At 47.5% G+C, this 17,471-nt stretch overlaps 1 protein-coding gene across 7 annotated transcripts in view; it reads right to left on the reverse strand.

Moving 5' to 3' along the window:
* The window catches only part of LOC109937690 (nuclear factor of activated T cells 2 interacting protein), a 27,463-nt gene extending 10,703 nt beyond the window's left edge, over positions 1 to 16,760 (reverse strand). Inside the window, exons 1-9 of one of the 7 annotated variants that reach the window (XM_048620949.1) lie at positions 15,426 to 15,596; positions 14,611 to 14,745; positions 13,766 to 13,844; positions 13,200 to 13,335; positions 12,461 to 12,550; positions 12,019 to 12,202; positions 11,433 to 11,577; positions 10,141 to 10,244; positions 2,371 to 2,557 (exon numbers count right to left, since the gene is read on the reverse strand). In XM_048620949.1, coding sequence (XP_048476906.1) covers positions 2,390 to 2,557; positions 10,141 to 10,244; positions 11,433 to 11,577; positions 12,019 to 12,202; positions 12,461 to 12,550; positions 13,200 to 13,335; positions 13,766 to 13,844; positions 14,611 to 14,745; positions 15,426 to 15,506 — 1,122 coding nt within the window. In that variant the 5' untranslated portion in view covers positions 15,507 to 15,596 and the 3' untranslated portion in view covers positions 2,371 to 2,389. Of the gene's footprint in view, positions 1 to 2,119; positions 2,558 to 10,140; positions 10,245 to 11,432; positions 11,578 to 12,018; positions 12,203 to 12,460; positions 12,551 to 13,199; positions 13,336 to 13,765; positions 13,845 to 14,610; positions 14,746 to 15,425; positions 15,598 to 16,558; positions 16,579 to 16,627 lie in introns of those variants that run through there. The other 6 variants (XM_048620953.1, XM_020536194.2, XM_048620950.1 and 3 more) reach the window with 6 other exon arrangements.
* Positions 16,761 to 17,471: the final 711 nt, after the last annotated feature.

Genomic DNA, 17,471 nt, shown 5'->3' on the forward strand with positions numbered 1-17,471 from the left:
CTCTAGTTATTTCTGAGCTCCCTTCCCCCTCCCCCATTTCTGAAGAAGGGTCCCGACCCAAAACATCAACTTCCCTGAGCCTCTGATGCTGTGTGGCCTGCTGTCTTCCTCTAACTCCACACTGTTATCTCTCACTCTCACCCAGCTGTGTGTTATCTGCAAACTTGGAGATATTACACTTCACTCCTTCATTTGAATCATTAACACGTATTGTGAATAGCTGTGGTCCCAGCACTGAATGTGGACAGTGCACCAGGATACAGGGAAAAAATACTCGAGGAATCCTTCAGTTTCTTCTCACACTTTCAATGTGAGCCTTATCCAGGGGGCAGGAACGTTTGCTTTTCTGTCTGATTAACAAACTACATCAAATCTAAACTGCTTATTATTAAGAGATAGTACGATCTGGCGATGCTGGAGTCTGAGATAACAAGATGTAGAGCTGGATGAAAACAGCAGGCCAGGCAGCATCAGAAGAGCAGGGAAGCTGACGTTTTGGGTCCGGACCCTTCTTCAGAAATGGGGGAGGGGAAGGGGGCTCTGAAATAAAGAGAGAGAGGGGGAGGCGATGATAGAAGGTGGATACAGGAGCAAGACAGACAGGTCAAGGAGGCGGCGATGAAGCCAGTAACGGCAGTGTAGGTCGGGAGTTGGGATGGGTGTTGGTCAGTGAGGAGCGAGGGGCGGGTAAGTGGGAGGGAAGACGGACAGGTCAAGGAGGCGTAGTATTAACACATTTCATAAACTCACTGAAAAATCTTGATGAACATTCAAATGTGTATATTAGTTTACTTTGGTCACAAACTACAAGAATACAACAGTGTGCGTGTATATGAGAATTTATCATAGTGTGTGTGTTACTTATTGTTTGTGTTGGTGCATGTGATAATGTGTGCACATCTATACATGTGAATGCACTGGTGTGATTGAGAGTGTGTGCATGATTGTGTGAGAGAGTGCACATGCTTCAGTGTTTCTGAGAGAGACTGTGTGGTTGTGAGAATGCATTGATTGTCAGCAGGTGTATGAACGCTTTGTGTGTATTTGTGATTGCATGCGTGTGTAAGTGTGAGAGTGGGTGATTGTGAGATTGTGTGCACATGAATGTGTATTGGAATGAATTAATGTGATTGGGAGTGCACGCGTACATGAAAGTGCATGTTTGTGTAAGTGCCTGGTTTGTGTGTGTATGTCAGTGGGTATGTGTAAATGCATATGTGTAAACATGTGTGTGAGGGCGAGTAAAAACATAAGAATATAAGAAATAAAAGCAGGAGTAGGCATCTGGCCCATTGAGTCTGCTCCACCATTCATTAAGATCATGGCTGATCCTTTCATGGACTCAGCTCCCTTCACCCACCCACTCACCAGAATCTTAATTGCTTTACTTTCAAAAATCTCTCTTTGCCTTACCTTAAAAACATTTAAGAGGTAGCCTCAACTACTTCAGTGGGCAGGGAATTTCACAGATTCACAACCTTTTGGTGCAGATGTTCTTCCAGTTCTAAATCTGCTTCCCTTCATTTTGAAGCTATGCCCCCTAGTTCTAGCTTCACCCGCCAGTGGGAAGAACCTCCCTGCTTCTACCTTATCTATCCCCTTCATAATTTTATGTTTCTACAAAATCACCAGTCATTTTTCTTAATTCCAAAAAGAGTATAGTTCTGATCTACTCAATCTCTCCTCATAAGCCAACCTCAATTCCAGAAATCAACCTAGTGTACCTCCTTGGCACCCCCTTCAGTGCCAATACATTCTTTCTTAAGTAAGGAGACCAAAACAGTACACAGTACTCCAGATGTGGCCACACAGCACTCCAGATGTGGCCACACAGCACCCCATACAGCTGCAACATAAAACCTCTCTATTTTTAAACTCCATCCCTCGAACGATGAAGGACAATATTCCATTTGCCTTCTTCATTGCATTGCTGGTGCATTGACAGAGCGTGTTGTGAGATTGTATGAGATTGCACATGTGTGAATGCATTGATGCAAACAGTATGGAGTCCACGTGTGCGTGTTCAGTGTGAGGTCTGTGTTTCGACAGAGCTTTACCTTCAATTTTGCAGAATAGAAAGCTCTTTATCTTCAGTTTAAAAGAGTAGAGGAGCAGTCAATTTTGTGGCAGAACAAACCAAGACATCTCTCTTTATGAAAGCACAATATGTTGCACATAATTGGGTTGATCAAAGCTCTGTACAATTAATTACAAGCAGAATAGTTCAGTCTGAACACAATACAGGCAGCCAGAACACAGCTGATATTTGACTGCAGGAACCGGCACAGAACTGGGACACAATCTGGGTCAGGAGTTAATATGTACAATACGTGCCCTCAGCCAATGAAAAAACAATCACTGTTTCCTTACACCATTCCCAGCCCGGCATTCAGGACGAGCATATCCGGACATCAATCACATCGTCGCTCTCCATCTCATTGTCCTGGGGAGTGCTGTTCTCCAACAGCTCGGTGCCATCAAAGTGGAAAGTCAGCCGACATCGCTGTAGATCCATCCGCTCCTTGTAATCCTCCATTAGTCTCTTTAGTGACTCGGTCTGTATCAGAACAGTGAGAGAACACACTTACAAACAGCTCTCTGATCAAGGAGATTATATTGAAAACAACAAAGGCTGGGGAATGAGTCACACACTGCACTCTGATCGAGGGGGTTATATTTAAAACAATATACACTGGGGAATAAGTTAGAGACTTTATATATAAACAACTTTATACTGGGCAGTGTGATACAGATAGACTCTGATTATTTATAAACCAAAAAATTCTAGAGTGTTTTACAGACTGCACTGATGGAGGGGTTTATGTTGAACATATACTGGGGAGTGCATACTGACTGAACTCTGATCAAGGGGATTAAATAGATAAACTGTGGCACTGTTTCAACTCAAGATTTATACTAAAAATAACACAGAAGGGGGAGTGACATTTTGATTAGGAGTCTGACATTTCAAACAACACTTAGTGGCGAGGGAGTTGCAGACTGCACTGCGATCGATGGATTTCAGTACAAAATAATGTATATTAGTGAGTGAGTTACAGACTGCATTGATCAAGGGTATTATATATTAAAGAACATGTATTGGAGTGAGTTACAGACTGCACTCTGATCAACAAGTTTATGTGCAACACAACATATACACGGGAATGAGTCAGAGTCAGTGCTCTGATCGAGGTGGCTGTGTACAAAACACCAAATGCTCAACAGAGCGTTACAGACTACACTGATGAAGTGGTTTATAAAGAAAACAAATACCGAAGAGTGAGTTACAGGCTGTATTCTGATCAAGAGGTTTACATAGAACATAGAACAATACAGCACAGTACAGGCCCTGTGGCCCACGATGTCGTGCCGAACTTTTACCCTAAACCTAAGGTCTATCTAACCTCCACCCCTACCTTATACTATCATCCATATGCCTATCTAATAGCCGCTTAAATGCCCCTAAAGAGGCTGACTCCACTACCCGTTCCGGGAAAGCATTCCACGCCCCTACCACTCTCTGAGTAATGAACCTACCTCTGACGACTCCCCTATATCTACTTCCACTCACTTTAAAACTATGACCCCTCGTAATAGCTCCCTCCACCCGAGGAGAAAGTCTCTGGCTGTCCACTCTATCTATACCTCTGATCATTTTGTACACCTCTATCAAGTCACCTCTCATCCTTTGTCGTTCTAAAGAGAAAAGCCCTCGCTCTCTCAACCTTTCCTCGTAAGACCCTCTCTCCATTCCAGGCAACATCCTGGTAAATCTCCTCTGCACCTTTTCCAACGCTTCCACATCTTTCTTGTAATGAGGCAACCAGAACTGGACACAATACTCCAGATGTGGCCGAACCAGGCTTTTGTACAGCTGGAGCATAACTTCACGACTCTTGAACTCAATCCCTCTATTAACGAAAGCTAACACGCCATACGCCTTCTTAACAACTCTATCCACCTGGGTGGCAGCTTTCAGGGAACTGTGGACATGAACCCCAAGATCCGTCTGCTCCTCCACACTGCCAAGAATCTTTCCATTAAACCTGTATTTTGCTTTCAAGTTTGTCCTTCCAAAACGAATCACCTCACACTTTTCAGGGTTAAACTCCATCTGCCACTTCTCAGCCCAGCTCTGCATCCTATCAATGTCCCTTTGTAAGCTAAAACAGCCTTCCGCAGTATCCACAACTTGACCCACCTTCGTATCGTCTGCGAACTTACTAATCCATCCTTCCACTCCTACATCCAAATCATTTACGAAAATAACAAATAGAAGAGGACCCAAAACAGATCCTTGTGGTACACCACTCATAACTGAGCACCATATTGAATATTTTCCGTCCACTACCACCCTTTGTCTTCTAAGGGTCAGCCAATTCTGAATCCAATCTGCCATGTTTCCCCTTATCCCATGCCTCCTTACTTTCTGCATGAGCCTATCATGGGGAACCTTATCAAACGCCTTACTTAAATCCACGTATGCCACATCCTCTGCTCTACCTTCATCCACGTATTTGGTCACCTCTTCAAAGAATTCAATAAGGTTTGTGAGGCATGATCTACCCCTCACAAATCCATGCTGACCATCACAAATCAAACTGTGCCTGTCCAAGTGATCATAAATCCTATCTCTCAGAGCCCTTTCCAATAATTTGCCCACCACTGAAGTATAGAAAACAAAAGTACTTGCAAATGAGTTGCAGACTGCATTGTATGATAGAAACCCTACAGTACAGATAGGAGCCATTGGGCCGATTGAGTCTGCAGCTACCCTCCAAACAGCATCCTACCTAGGCCCACCCCCATCCCCAAAACCCCATGTCAACCACAGCAAATCCACCTGGCCTGCACATCCTTGGACACAATGGAGCAATTTAGCATGGTCAATCCACCTAACCTGTTCTTCACAGATGCTACCAGACCTGCTGAGCTTTTCCAGCAAGTTCTGTTTCTGTTTCCACCCAACTTGTACATCTTTGGACTGTGGAAGGACACTAGAGCACCTGGTGGAATCCCAGACGTTATAGACACGTAACAGTGTCACAGACTGCACTCTGATCAAAAGGTTTATCAATAAGACAACAAATATTGGGCAGTGGGTTACAGACTACACTTTGTATGTAAACCCTTCCACAGTGTAGTCTGTAACCCGCTGCCCAATATTTGTCATATTGATAAACCGTTTGATCAGAGTGCAGTCTGTTACATGATCCCCAGTACTTGTAGTTTTATATGTAATTCCCTCGAGTATAGTCTGCCATGGTTCTTCAATATATATTTTTCTTCATTTAATCCCGTCGATCAGAGAGTGGTCTATAACTGACTCCCTAGTCCGTGCTGTTTTGTATGTAAACCCCTCCATCACAACAGCAAAGTCAGTTATAGGCCACATTCTGATCGACGGGATGAAATGAAGAACAACTTATAGACTGTCCTCCAGGGGATTTTTTAAAACTACAAGTACTGGGTATCGTGTAACAGACTGTACTCTGATCGAGCAGTTTATACAAAAAACAACATGCACTGGGGAGAGAGTTCTAGCTGGCAGTCTGATCGCTGGAAGTAAACAGCAACAGGGGCTTTCTGATAAATACCTAAAGAGCAGGGCCTGGATTGAGGTCAGTCATAGCAGTGGAGGGAGCACAGCAGAACAGAGATGAATCCAGAGGTCAAGCTCTGGAGGTGACATCAAAACTCAAAATGTAACAGACGATTGACTGCTTAGGAACCAAGTCTAGAGACTAAGTGAGTAGAACCTGGAGGGAGATGGGGCATAAAGTACCTATTTTTGTGGTTTGTAGTTTACTAGGAATCAAGAGCCAGAGTGAGAAATCTGATTTTGGTGAGAAACAGGCAAGGTTGTGCAATTGGTTCCTGGTTTATTGTTTGTAATTGCCAAGGTTCAAAGTGGCAGGAGAACTCAGGGGAAATCAGGGACACTTCCAGTCTCCATGGTGACTATACATGCAGGAAGTGTGTTCAGCTGCAGCTCCTGATTTGCCACACGGAGTGCCTGGAGCTGCGGATAGACTCGCTGTGGAGCATCCACGAGGCTGAGAATGACGTGGATAGCACATTTAGTGAACTGATCACACCACCATGAAGGGCAACACAGACAGAAGAGTGGAGTGACCACCAGGAAGACGGGCAAGTGTGGGCAGGCAGTGCAGGGGTCCCCTGTGGCCAATTTCCTCTCAAACAGATATACCATTTTGGACACTGTTGTGGGAGAAGAATGGCCTTTCAGGGGAAAGCAGCAGCAGCACCGGGTCAGTGGCACCACAACTGGCACGGCTGCATAGCAGGGAGGGTCGAAATGTATGCGAGCAGTGCTGATAGGAGACTCTACAGTCAGGGGCACAGACAGGCATTTCTGGGGCCACAAGGAGACTTCAGGATGGTGTGTTGTCTCCCTGGTGCCAAGAGTCAAGAATATCTTGAGCAGTCACAGGTATTCTAAAGGAGAGGGTGAGCAGCCAGTGGTTGTGGTTTATGTTGGTGCCAAAGACATAAGCAGAGAGAGAGAGAGAGAGAGAGAGAGAGCGAGAGCAAAAGCAAAAAGGAATTTACAGAGTTAGGCAGTGTTGAAAAGCAAGGCCTCTTGGGTTATAATCTTGGGATTACTCCCTGTGCCACATGCTAGTGAGGCTAGGAATAAGAAGGTAATACAGTTGAATGAATGGCTCACGAGCTAGTGTTGGCGGAGGGGTTCAGATATTTGTATCATTGGGTATCGTCCAAGGCAGGTAGGACCAGTATAAGGAGAGGTTGCGCCTAAACTGGAGGGACAGAAATGTCCTTGCAAGGGGTTTTACTAGAGCTACTTGAGAGGGTTTAAACTAGTGTGGTAGAGGGATGGGAAACACAGCAGTCGGTCAGCATCTGGAGTGATTGAGAAGGTCGATGTTAAGTCAAGGAAGTCTGATAAGAAGAACAGGCAGGGTCAGGTTAATGAACACAGTGGGACTGGAGGTCTGAAGTGTGTTTATTTTAATGCAAGGAGTATAACGCGCAAGGCAGATGAGCTTAGAACCTGGACGAGTGCATGGGAGTTCATCGTGATAGCCATTACAGAAGCATGGTTGAGAGAAGGGCAGGATTGGCAGCTCACCACTCCCGGGTTTAGATGTTTCAGGCAAGATAGAGAGGGGTGGAAATGCCATGGGGGAGAAGCATTATTTATTGAGGAGAATGTCACAGCTATACTAAGAGAGGACATCTTGGGAGGGATCATCTAGTGAGGCCACATGGATGTATCTTAGGAATAAGAAAAGTGCAATCACTACGATGGGGTTATACTACAGGCCTCCCAATAGTCAGCAGGAGATAGAGGAACAGATATGTAAGCAGATCATGGAACAATGCAACAACAAGAGTTGTTATAGTGGGTAGCTTTAATTTCCCCAATATTGATGAGGACTCCCTTAGTATCAGCAGCTTAGATGAAGCAGAATTTGTTATGTTTTCTTGAAACAATATGTAGATAGTCCAACCAGTGAAGGGGCTGTACTACACCTTGTACTGGGAAATGAGCCTGGCCAGGTGATCCAAGTTTCAATAAAGGAACGCTTTGGTAACAATGATCATAATTCCCTAAGTTTTAACGTAGTTGTGAATAAGGTTAAGACATGTTCTCGTGTTAAAGTGCTGAGTTGGGGGGACAGGGAAGGCTAATTACAACAGTATTATAATGTGGAAGTGCCAATGTTGGACTGGGGTGGACAAGGTCAGAAATCACACTAAACCTGTTGGACTATAACCTGGTGTTGTATGATTTCCGACAACTGTATTAAGGCAGGAACTGGAGAAATGAGACAGGGGGCGGCTGTTTGAGGTTAAGTCCACATCTCACATGTGCAATTCTTTCAAAGACCATTTGATCAGAGTTCAGGAAAAGCTCATTCCTGTGAAGATGTAAGATAAGGTTGCCAAATCTTGCCATCCTTTGATGACAAGAGATATTGAACGGTTAGTCAGAAAGAAAAAGGAAGTGTATGCAAGATTTAGGAAACTGAAATCAAATGAGGCTCTGAGAAGTATAGATAAAGCAGAAAAGAACTTAAAGAAGGAATTAGGAGGGCTAGAAGCGGCCATGAAATGTTCTCAGCAAGCAGGTTTAAAGGAGAATCCCAAGGCATTTTACACACATATTAGGACCAAGAGGGCAGCTAGGGAAAGAGTAGTCCCACTCAAGGACAAAGGAGGGAATTTATGCGTAAAGCCAGAGGAACTGAGTGAGGTCCTTAATGAGTAGCTTGCATTGATATTCACTAAGGAGAAGGACATGGATGACATTAATGTCAGGGAAGGGCAGGTCGATAAAAATGAGGAAGTAGCGCTGGTTGTCTTGAAAAACGTTAAGGCCAGATGAGATCTATCCCAGGATACTGAGGGAGACAAGCAGGAAATTGCAGGGACCTCGACAGAGATTTTTGCATCGTCTTTAGCCACAGGCGAGGTCCCAGAAGACTGGAGAATAGCCAATGTTGTTCCTTTGTTCAGGAAGGGTAACAGGGATACCCAGGAAATTATATGCAGGTAAACCTTACACCAGTGGTAGGGAAATTACTGGAGAAGATTCTTAGGGACAGGATTTACCAGCGTTTGTAGAAGAATGGATGCATTAGGGATGGTCAACATGAGAGGAGTGACAAAAGCGATTGATGAGGGTATGGCAGGGGATTTCATCTACCTGGATTTTACTAAAGAATTCAACTAGATCTCTCATGGTAGGTGGTCCAGAAGATGAGGTTACATGTGATCTATGGTGAGTTGGTAAGTTGGATACAAAATTGGCTTGGTCAGAGAATATAGAGGGTAGTTTTAGATGAATGCTTTTCTGACTGGAGGTCTGTGACCAATGACGTTCCGCGAGGATCAGTGCTGGGACCACTGTTGTTTGGTAAGTTTGCAGACCACCCAAAAATTGGTGGAGTTGTGGATAGTGAGGAAGGTTATCAAACGGTACAGCAGGACATAGAACAGTTGGAAAATTGTGCAGAGATACGACAGATGGAGCTTAATCCAGTCAAGCGTGAGCTGTTGAATTTTGGGAGGTGAAATGCAAGAGGAAAGTACACAGTGAATGGCAGGACCCTGAAGAGCATGGATATACAGAGGGATCTTGGATACAAGTCCACAACCCCCTGAAATTGGCGACAAGTGGATAAGGGGTAAAGAAGGCGTACAGCATGTTTGCCTTCATCATTCAGAGCACCGAGTATAATGTTGATAGGTCATGTTGCAGCTGTATAAGACTTCAGTTAGGCCACATTTGTGCAGTATTGTGTGAAGTTCTGATCACCATACCATAGGAAGGATGTGGAGGCTTCAAAGAGGATGCAAGAGAGGTTTACCAGATATAGCCTGGATTGGAGTGCATTAGCTGCAAGGAGAGATTGGACAAACTTGAATTGGTTTCCCTAGAGCATCAGAAGCTTAGGGGCAGCCTGACAGAAGTACATAAAATCATGAGAGGCAAGGATAGGACGGATAGTTGGAGTCTGTTTTCCCAGGGTGAAAATGTAAAATACTAAGGTTTGGTTTAAGGTGACAAGGGAAAAGTTTAAAGGAGATAAGAGAGGAAAATTTTTCTTTTAAAAACGAGTGTGGTAGGTGCCAGAAACCACAAGTGGGGAGGAGGGAGAAGCAGATACAATAGCAATGTTTAAGAGACATTCAGACAGACGTACGGACCACGAACAAGCAGATAGGATTAGTTTAAAATAGCATAATTGTTGGCACAAACATGGTCGGCTGAAAGACCCGTTCCTGTGCTGTACTGTTCTATGACCTGTGTTCAAAACAACATTTACTGGGGAATGTATTACAGTGTGGAATCTAACTGAGGGACTGAGGATGGTTTATATAAAATAACAGACAATTAGGAGTGAGTTACAAATTGGAATCTGGTTGAGAGCTTTCAATCTGACAACTGGCCGACGTCCAGGACAGTATTTTTGTTCCAGATTCCACCTATCCATTCTCTATAAATATAGAACACAATATTATGATCACGCTTGCCAAGTGGCTGTTAGGCAAAAACTGTAATTGACAGTGTTCCCCTGCTGATAGGGTCTTTGCGTATACAGTGGTGTGCTCCAGCCTTGCCCACCTGGCACCACCCTCCACACTCACCTTTCCAATGGTGATGACCTGGAATGAGTTTTTCTCCACTCCACGTACGCGCAGGCAGATCTTGTCGGTGAGCTGTGCAGGATATTCAGACATCACAAAGCAATCTGAAAACAGAGCACAGAGTCAGATCCCAGCCAATCCCAAATGGGGCGCAAGGGAATCAGACAGTCAGTGTCTGTGTGTCCACATGCAAATGTGTGCCGTGCGCGCGTGGCTGGCCATGGACACATGGCAGTCCCTGTGAGAGCAGCATGCATGCATGCCTATGTTTCCGTGCACAAGTGCGTGCACACAACTGATGTCTGACTGGCCCCATGCAAATCATACAGTACAGAAGAGGCCCTTCAGCCTATTGAGTTTGTACCACCTAAAATATACCATCACCTACACTCGTCCCACTTTCCTGCACTAGGAGTATTGTCTGGAATATTATGACACTTCAAGTGGCTCATCCAAATGCTTTTCAAAGGTTGTGAGGTTTCCCACTCTGCCAGGCAGTACATTCCAGACTACCACCGCCATGTCCATGCCACTCATAATCTTATACACCTTAGTCAGCACCCCACCTTGCCAACCTTCTCTGCTCTGGAGACACAAGCTGATCTTATTCAACCTCACTTGATGGCTGAGCCTCTCCATCCCAGATTACACACTAGTGCATCTTCTCTGTATTCTCACCAGTATATTCACGTCCTTCCTATCGTGCAGTGACCAGAACTGTACACAGTACTCCAGTGGTAGCCTAAACAAAGTCCTGTAAAGCTTCAATATAAACCTCCCTGATCTTATAATCTATACCATGATTTTAAACAGCAAGGATCATTCTTAAGGACCCTATTAATCTGTTCAGGCATCTATGCAAAAGCACCACAAAGACCCTCTGTTCCTCAGTTTCCTAGTGTGCTGTTATTCAGTCAGTATATGTGTCCGTGTAAAAGGGGACTGTCCCCATGCGAGATCCTGTGAGTAGATCAGTGCAAACCTGTGCATGTATACAAACACATGTACCAGTCCCCATTTGTTCATGGGCAGCAGGTGGATGCTGTGTTTGGTGCTGCTCGATGTGTCTGAAGTCTCTCACCACTGAGCAGGGTGGAGAGTGTCTCACAGCACAGCGAAGGGAGTCCTTGACACCAAGAGGTGTTTCTGTCAACTCCACCTCCACCAACGCCACCCCCCTCTCCCTCCAACATCCCCCCCACCAGTGAAGGGAGTCCTTGACAATGGGACAAGTTTCTGTTTCTCCCCTCAGGTTCGACATCAGACAAACTCTCTCCTCCCCAAGATCTCACCCAAAATGTCTGCCACGCCAATGTTCTGAGACTCAGGGGTCCCTATACGTGGGACTTCCACGTCCTTCTGTAGGAGAAGAATTCTATCAGCTTTGACCTTCAGTCGTCCCGACAGGTAGTCAATCACCTTCTGTAGGGGTTCCGTCTGTGTGAGTGAGAGAGCCAGAGAGGAGGGACAGGCAGAGAGAGAAAGGGGTGAGGAAAACAGGAGTGAGGGGGAAAAGGGTTACAGAGGGGGAATGAGGAAAGGAGACAGATATGGTTGGAAAAAGAGCAATGAGACAGGATGGTGAAAGAATGAGAAGGATGGAATGCACAGCACGAGGAAAGAGGGAGAAAAGGGGAGAAGAAAGGAAACAAGAGAGCCAAGACAATAAAGATTTTAGTTCCACAAATGATGTAGGGCTCTGGGCAGAGAGCAGGGCAATGTGATTAGTTTAGGGAATGATACATGGCTATGAGGAGAGCAGGACAATGAGATTAGTTTTGAGGATTGATACAGGGAATGGGGAGACAGCAGGGCAGTGGGATTAGTTTGGGGACTATTATAGGGATTTTGAAAAATGAAGAGGATGACGTCACTCACCACCCTCATCGGTATTCGGTAGATTTCTCCCCGACAACGGACCTTGACTGTAATCTCCCGGGGAGTGGTGGGAACAGTCGGTAACACACCCACCAGCACCACGTCTTCAGATTCGCACTGTACCCTGGTATTCACGGGGCTCGAATGGAAAACTTTGAGCTGTTTCAGGTTCCTGTCTGCTTCCCTGCGAGGGAGAAGAGGAGAGAGAGAGAGAGAGAGAAAGAGAAAAGAAGTCTCGTATACAAATAGTGACAGTCACAGAAGGGAAAAGTGAGACAGGAAGAGGGACAATGAGGGAGTGAGACACAGAGAGAAGAGCGACATAGATTCCAAAATATACAGTCAGAGCACAAATGTGCGAGAGAGAGAGACACACACAGAGACAGAGAGTCAGGGATAGAGGGAGAGGTACTGAACGTATACAGCAGAAAAGGAGCAATACCTTATAGCGATGCAAGCTCGTCTAGTCCGTCGGGAAGGTGTGCTGGGTGTGGAGGGTGGAGAGGGCGAGCGGTCCTTATGACTACTGGAGCTGTGAAGACGAACAGTGACAACACCACGGGTTAGACTGATTGATTTATGGTTGCCAGATGTACCAACACACAGTGAAAAGTGTTGTTTTGCGTGCTACACAGGGAGATCATACCATTAGATGTGCACCAGAGTAACAGAACAGACTGCAGAATACAGTGTTACAGCCGCAGAAAGAGAGAGAGGCTGAGACAGAGAGAGCAAGAGAACGACAGAGCGTAGAATTAACATTTGAAGATTTTCATTCAAAAGTCTGATTACAGCAGGGAAGGAGCTGTTCTTGAATCTGTTTGTTCTGCGTATTCATGTGGTCTGATCATCAGCAACTCTCCGGGTCCATATGTACCAGGGAGCAGATATCTGCTAGCGTGTGGGCAAACGTGATGGCACAGGACCAGACCGCTGTTGGGGGGAACAACACAGGGAGCAGGGCCACATCGCTGGGGGTGGGGTCACAGAGTGTGGGTGACAAACAGACCCCTCAGGGCCAGGCACAGAGTGAGACATGTATCTGTGCAGTGAGTAGAGAGATACAGCTAGAGTGCAGCAGAGAGAGACAGAAAGAGCGAGCGAGGGATAGGACAGAGACACATGCAGAGGGGTGCAGTGAAAGGGAAGCAGTGTGTCTGACAGATGAACGAAGTCCTTACACACTCAGATTCAGGTCCTCATCCTGCTCCGAGTCAGAATGCAGACCCCTCCTCTGGGCCTGTGCGGACGGCCGTTTCCTTCTCCTGTGCCGTCTGCTCTCCAACTCGCTATTTCCATCTGGATCATCCTCCGAATCTGTGGGCCGAGCAGCCGAATCAATCAAGCCAATGCCCTGAGATGGGGTGGCGGAATTCAGTGGATGGGGTTCTGATCAGCTAGAAACAACTCCCCACGCTCCCCCCGTCATACACAACATGAACTACTCCCAGGGGTGATGCCGTTCTGCCCAATGTCTTGATGGTGGTTCTCCAGCAGAGGACTCAGCACGGTTTTCTGGGCAGTGGATTGTATTGACACATGGGGAGCCGAATTGAGCTGTGATGGGCCAAACGGCCAACCGGTGTGATGTCATAGCCCCAAGACTGACACTAATGAGAAAGGGAACGGGAAGCCTGCTGCAGTTCAACAGCTTGCCAAGGCTCTGGTGGAGGGGGAGGTCGCGTTTGTTGTGGGCTGGGGGTGCACAGGTGGGGTTGGTTCCCTGCAGTTCCCCGGCATCACTCACCCGGCTCTGATGCCAGCCGCTGGAATGCCCGGTCCACTTCTTCAGGGTTCTCCTGATACAGCGTCAACGTCCGGCTGACCTGTCGGGGAGACAAGAGCCAGAACTCAGCAAGGCAGTTCGGGCTGATGAGGCGGAGGGAATGGAGAAAGAGATAGAAAGAGGCACAGGGACAGGCACAGAGGGAGGGGTGGATGAATGGACGGAGGGATGTAATCAATGAATATGACAGTTTCAATGGATGAGTAGGCGGGGGGAGGGAAAGAAGATGGGAATGGCAGGGTGATGTCAACGGGCGAGGGTATAGGAGCTGAGGAAGGGGGCCACAGGCCAGCATCTTTCTATCTTTGTGGTTTTCTTTCAGAAACTGTGCACTGACTCAATTGGATGAGCACAGTGAACACTGTTTGTCTATCTTTGCGTTGCGGTTGGGGTGGGGGGGGGGGGGGGGGGGGGGCCAAACTTTGGGGAACGGGGGGGGGGGGGGGGGGGGGGGGGGGGGCAGCAACGTGCAGACAAACTGGTGACCAAAAGCTTGCTGCAGGTGAAGCAGATCGGTGCAGATGAGGGACCAGATCTCAACAGAAATGGCCAGTCTGTCAACAACATTGCAATTGGTAGCCAAGACAGCTGGACAGCCTGGGCAGTGAGCAGGGCAGAGAGAAGTTTCAATAGATCTGAGACAGGAAAGGGAAAGGGTGCGATCCCAAGATGGGGAGGGGGTAAGCCTAAAGGGTGATGTGGGTGGGGTTACACCAGAAGGCTGGGGAGGTGGGAGTTGGTGTGGAAAAGGCAAACAGGAGGACGGGTGAGCAGGGGTGGGGTGCAGTGCTGTATCAGGGACTTACCCGTCCGGTGTAAATGGGGACAGCATGTACGTTGGTGCCATCGAGGATCCTGCGCCGTTTGATTCCGGGCCGGCGGACATGGCGAGGGCAGTCGATCAGCTCGAGCTCACTGTCACTATCACTGCTGAGTTCTAGCTGGAGACAGGGAGGCAACAGGGTCAACACCAACAGGATCAGAGTACAATGGGACCTTGATCATATGGGCCAATGGGCCGAGAAGTGGCAGATGGAGCTTACTTTAGAAAATTGTGAGGAGTTGCATTTTGGTCGGGCAAACCGGGGCAGGTCTTATGTAGTATATAGTTGGGTCCTGGGGAGTGTTGCCTAATAAAGACATTGAGGGATGCAGGTGCATAGTTCCTTGAAAGTGGAGTCACAGGTAGAAAGGGTGGTGAAGGCGGCATTTGGCACACTTGACTTCGTTGGTCATGACATCAAGTACAAGAGTGGGAAGTCGTGTTGCGGCTGAACAGGAAATTGGCGAGGCCACTTTCAGAATACTGGATACGATTCTAGTCGCCCTTCTATAGGAAGAACATTGTTAAACATGAGAGGGTGCAGAAAAGATTTACAAGGATGTTATCATGATTAGAGGATTTGAGCTATTGGGAGAGGCTGACCAGGCTGGGGCTATTTTCCCTGGAGCGTCGGAGGCTGACCTTATAAAGATTTATAAAATCATGAGGGGCAGGGCAGAGTGAATAAACAAGGTCATGGGGTGGCGATTTCCATCTCTGGCAACCACCTGGAAACTGATATCTATTTCAAGCACACCGACTCCCACAGCTACCTAGACTACACGGCTTCTCACCCACCATCCTGCAAGGATGTGATCCCCTATTCCCAATTCCTCCGCCGCATCTGCTCCCAAGATGAGGTGCTCCACTCCTTGACATCCCAGATGTTCCCGTTTTTTTCAAGGGCCGCAAACCCCTCCCCAACCATGGTCAAAAACGTCCTCAACTGCATCTCTTGCGTTTCCCGCACCTCAGCCGTCACACCCCCTCTCCGCAATAAAAACAAAGATAGAATTCCCCTTGTCCTCACATATCACCCCATTAACCTCCAGATTCAACGCAAAATTCTCCGCCACTTCCACCACCTGCAATTTGACCTCACTACGAACGATATATTTCCCTCCCGACCCTTATCTGCCTTCCAGAGGGACCGCTCTCTCTGCAAATCCCTCATCTGCTCCACATTCCCCACTAGCCCCACACCCCCAGCACCTTTCCCTGCAACCACAGGAGGTGCTACATCTGCCCCTACACTTGCCCCCTCACCTCCATCCCAGGCCCCAAGAAAACCTCCACATTAAACAGATGTTCACCTGCACATCCACTAATGTGGTCTATTGTGTCCGTTGTTACCGATGTGGCCTCCTCTACATCAGGGAGACCAAGCAGAGGCTCGGGGACCGCTTTGTGGAGCGCCTACGCTTGGTTCGCGACAAACGACAACACCTCCCAGTCGCGAACCACTTCAACTCCCCCTCCCACTCCCAGGACGACATGTCCATCCTGGGCCTCCTCCAGTGTCACAACATTGCCAACCGAAAACTGGATAAACAGCACCTCATATTCCACCTTGGAATCCTACAACCCAAGGTCTCAATGTGGTCTTTACCAGCTTCAAAATCTCCCTACCCCCAACTTCATCCCAAGAACAGCCCTCCCACCTTCTTGACCTGTCCGTCTTCTCTCTCACCTATCCGCTCCTCCTACCTTACTGACCAACCCCCATCCCCACTTCCTACCATACTCACCTACTAGCTTCATCCCCACCTCCTTGACCTGTCCGTCTTCTCTCCCAACTATCTGCTCCACTATCTACTTTCTGTCATCACGTCCCCCTCTCTCTATTTATTTCAGAATCCCCCTTTTCCTCCCCCACTTCTGAAGAACGGTCCAGACCCGAAACGTCAGCTTTCCTGCTCCTCTGATCCTACTTGGCCTGCTGTGTTCATTCCAGCTCTACACCTTGTTATTTCAGATTCTCCAGTATCTGCAGTTCCTACTTTTTCTTCATTTCTCACTTTCTGTTTCTGTCGCTGATTTTTCACCTTCGGCGCCATTTTTCTTCAAAATGGACCGAGGGCCCGGGCCGCCCTTCCTATTGGCCAGGAGCCCCGTCAATCATCATCAGCCGCCCCTGCTTTAGGATTGGTCGGTTTCTGCACCCATCCTCCTGTTGTGCCCAATCCGTCCATTCGCTTGGCTCTTACTGTTAACTGTCCCACATGTTCGACGCAGGTCCACTTCGCTATTGGTCTAATCAGGTGTCCACCGTCGTCTCCCGCTTTTTCCCACATCCGATTGGCTCACTCCCTCGTCCATCAAAACGTTCCTCCCCGCCCCCTCTTTCTGATTGTTCTCCTGCCACGTCCATCGCCATAGCCGTTCCTTCTATTGGTGGGTAACGCCGTCCATGGAACTGTCCCGCCCATTTACTTTCCTCCGATTGGTTCGATACCCCCTAGACGTTAATTGCCCCACCCTCTCATACAGACCCCACCGCAAGAGTGAGATTTCGGCTCCTGCCGGAACCGGATAGTCAATGCGGCCAGCGATGCGGAGGTTCCAGAGTCAGAATCATCCACAGTTCTAACCCCGCTTCCCCACAACACACCTTCTCTGGGATGGAGTGATAGGAGTCAGTGGATGCTTCAGGAGGATAGAGTCGGAGGAATGCAGAGACAACAAGGTGTAGAGCTGAGATAGTAGGAACTGCAGATGCTGGAGAATCCGAGACAACAAGGTGCAGGGCTGGTGAAGAGGGTCGAGGCCCGAAACGTCAGCCTCTCTGCTCCTATGATGCTGCTTGGCAAGGTGTAGAGCTGGATGAACACAGCAGGCCGAGCA

This window comes from Rhincodon typus, chromosome 49, assembly GCF_021869965.1.
Source record: "Rhincodon typus isolate 14 chromosome 49, sRhiTyp1.1, whole genome shotgun sequence".
NCBI classification, from domain to species: domain Eukaryota; kingdom Metazoa; phylum Chordata; class Chondrichthyes; order Orectolobiformes; family Rhincodontidae; genus Rhincodon; species Rhincodon typus.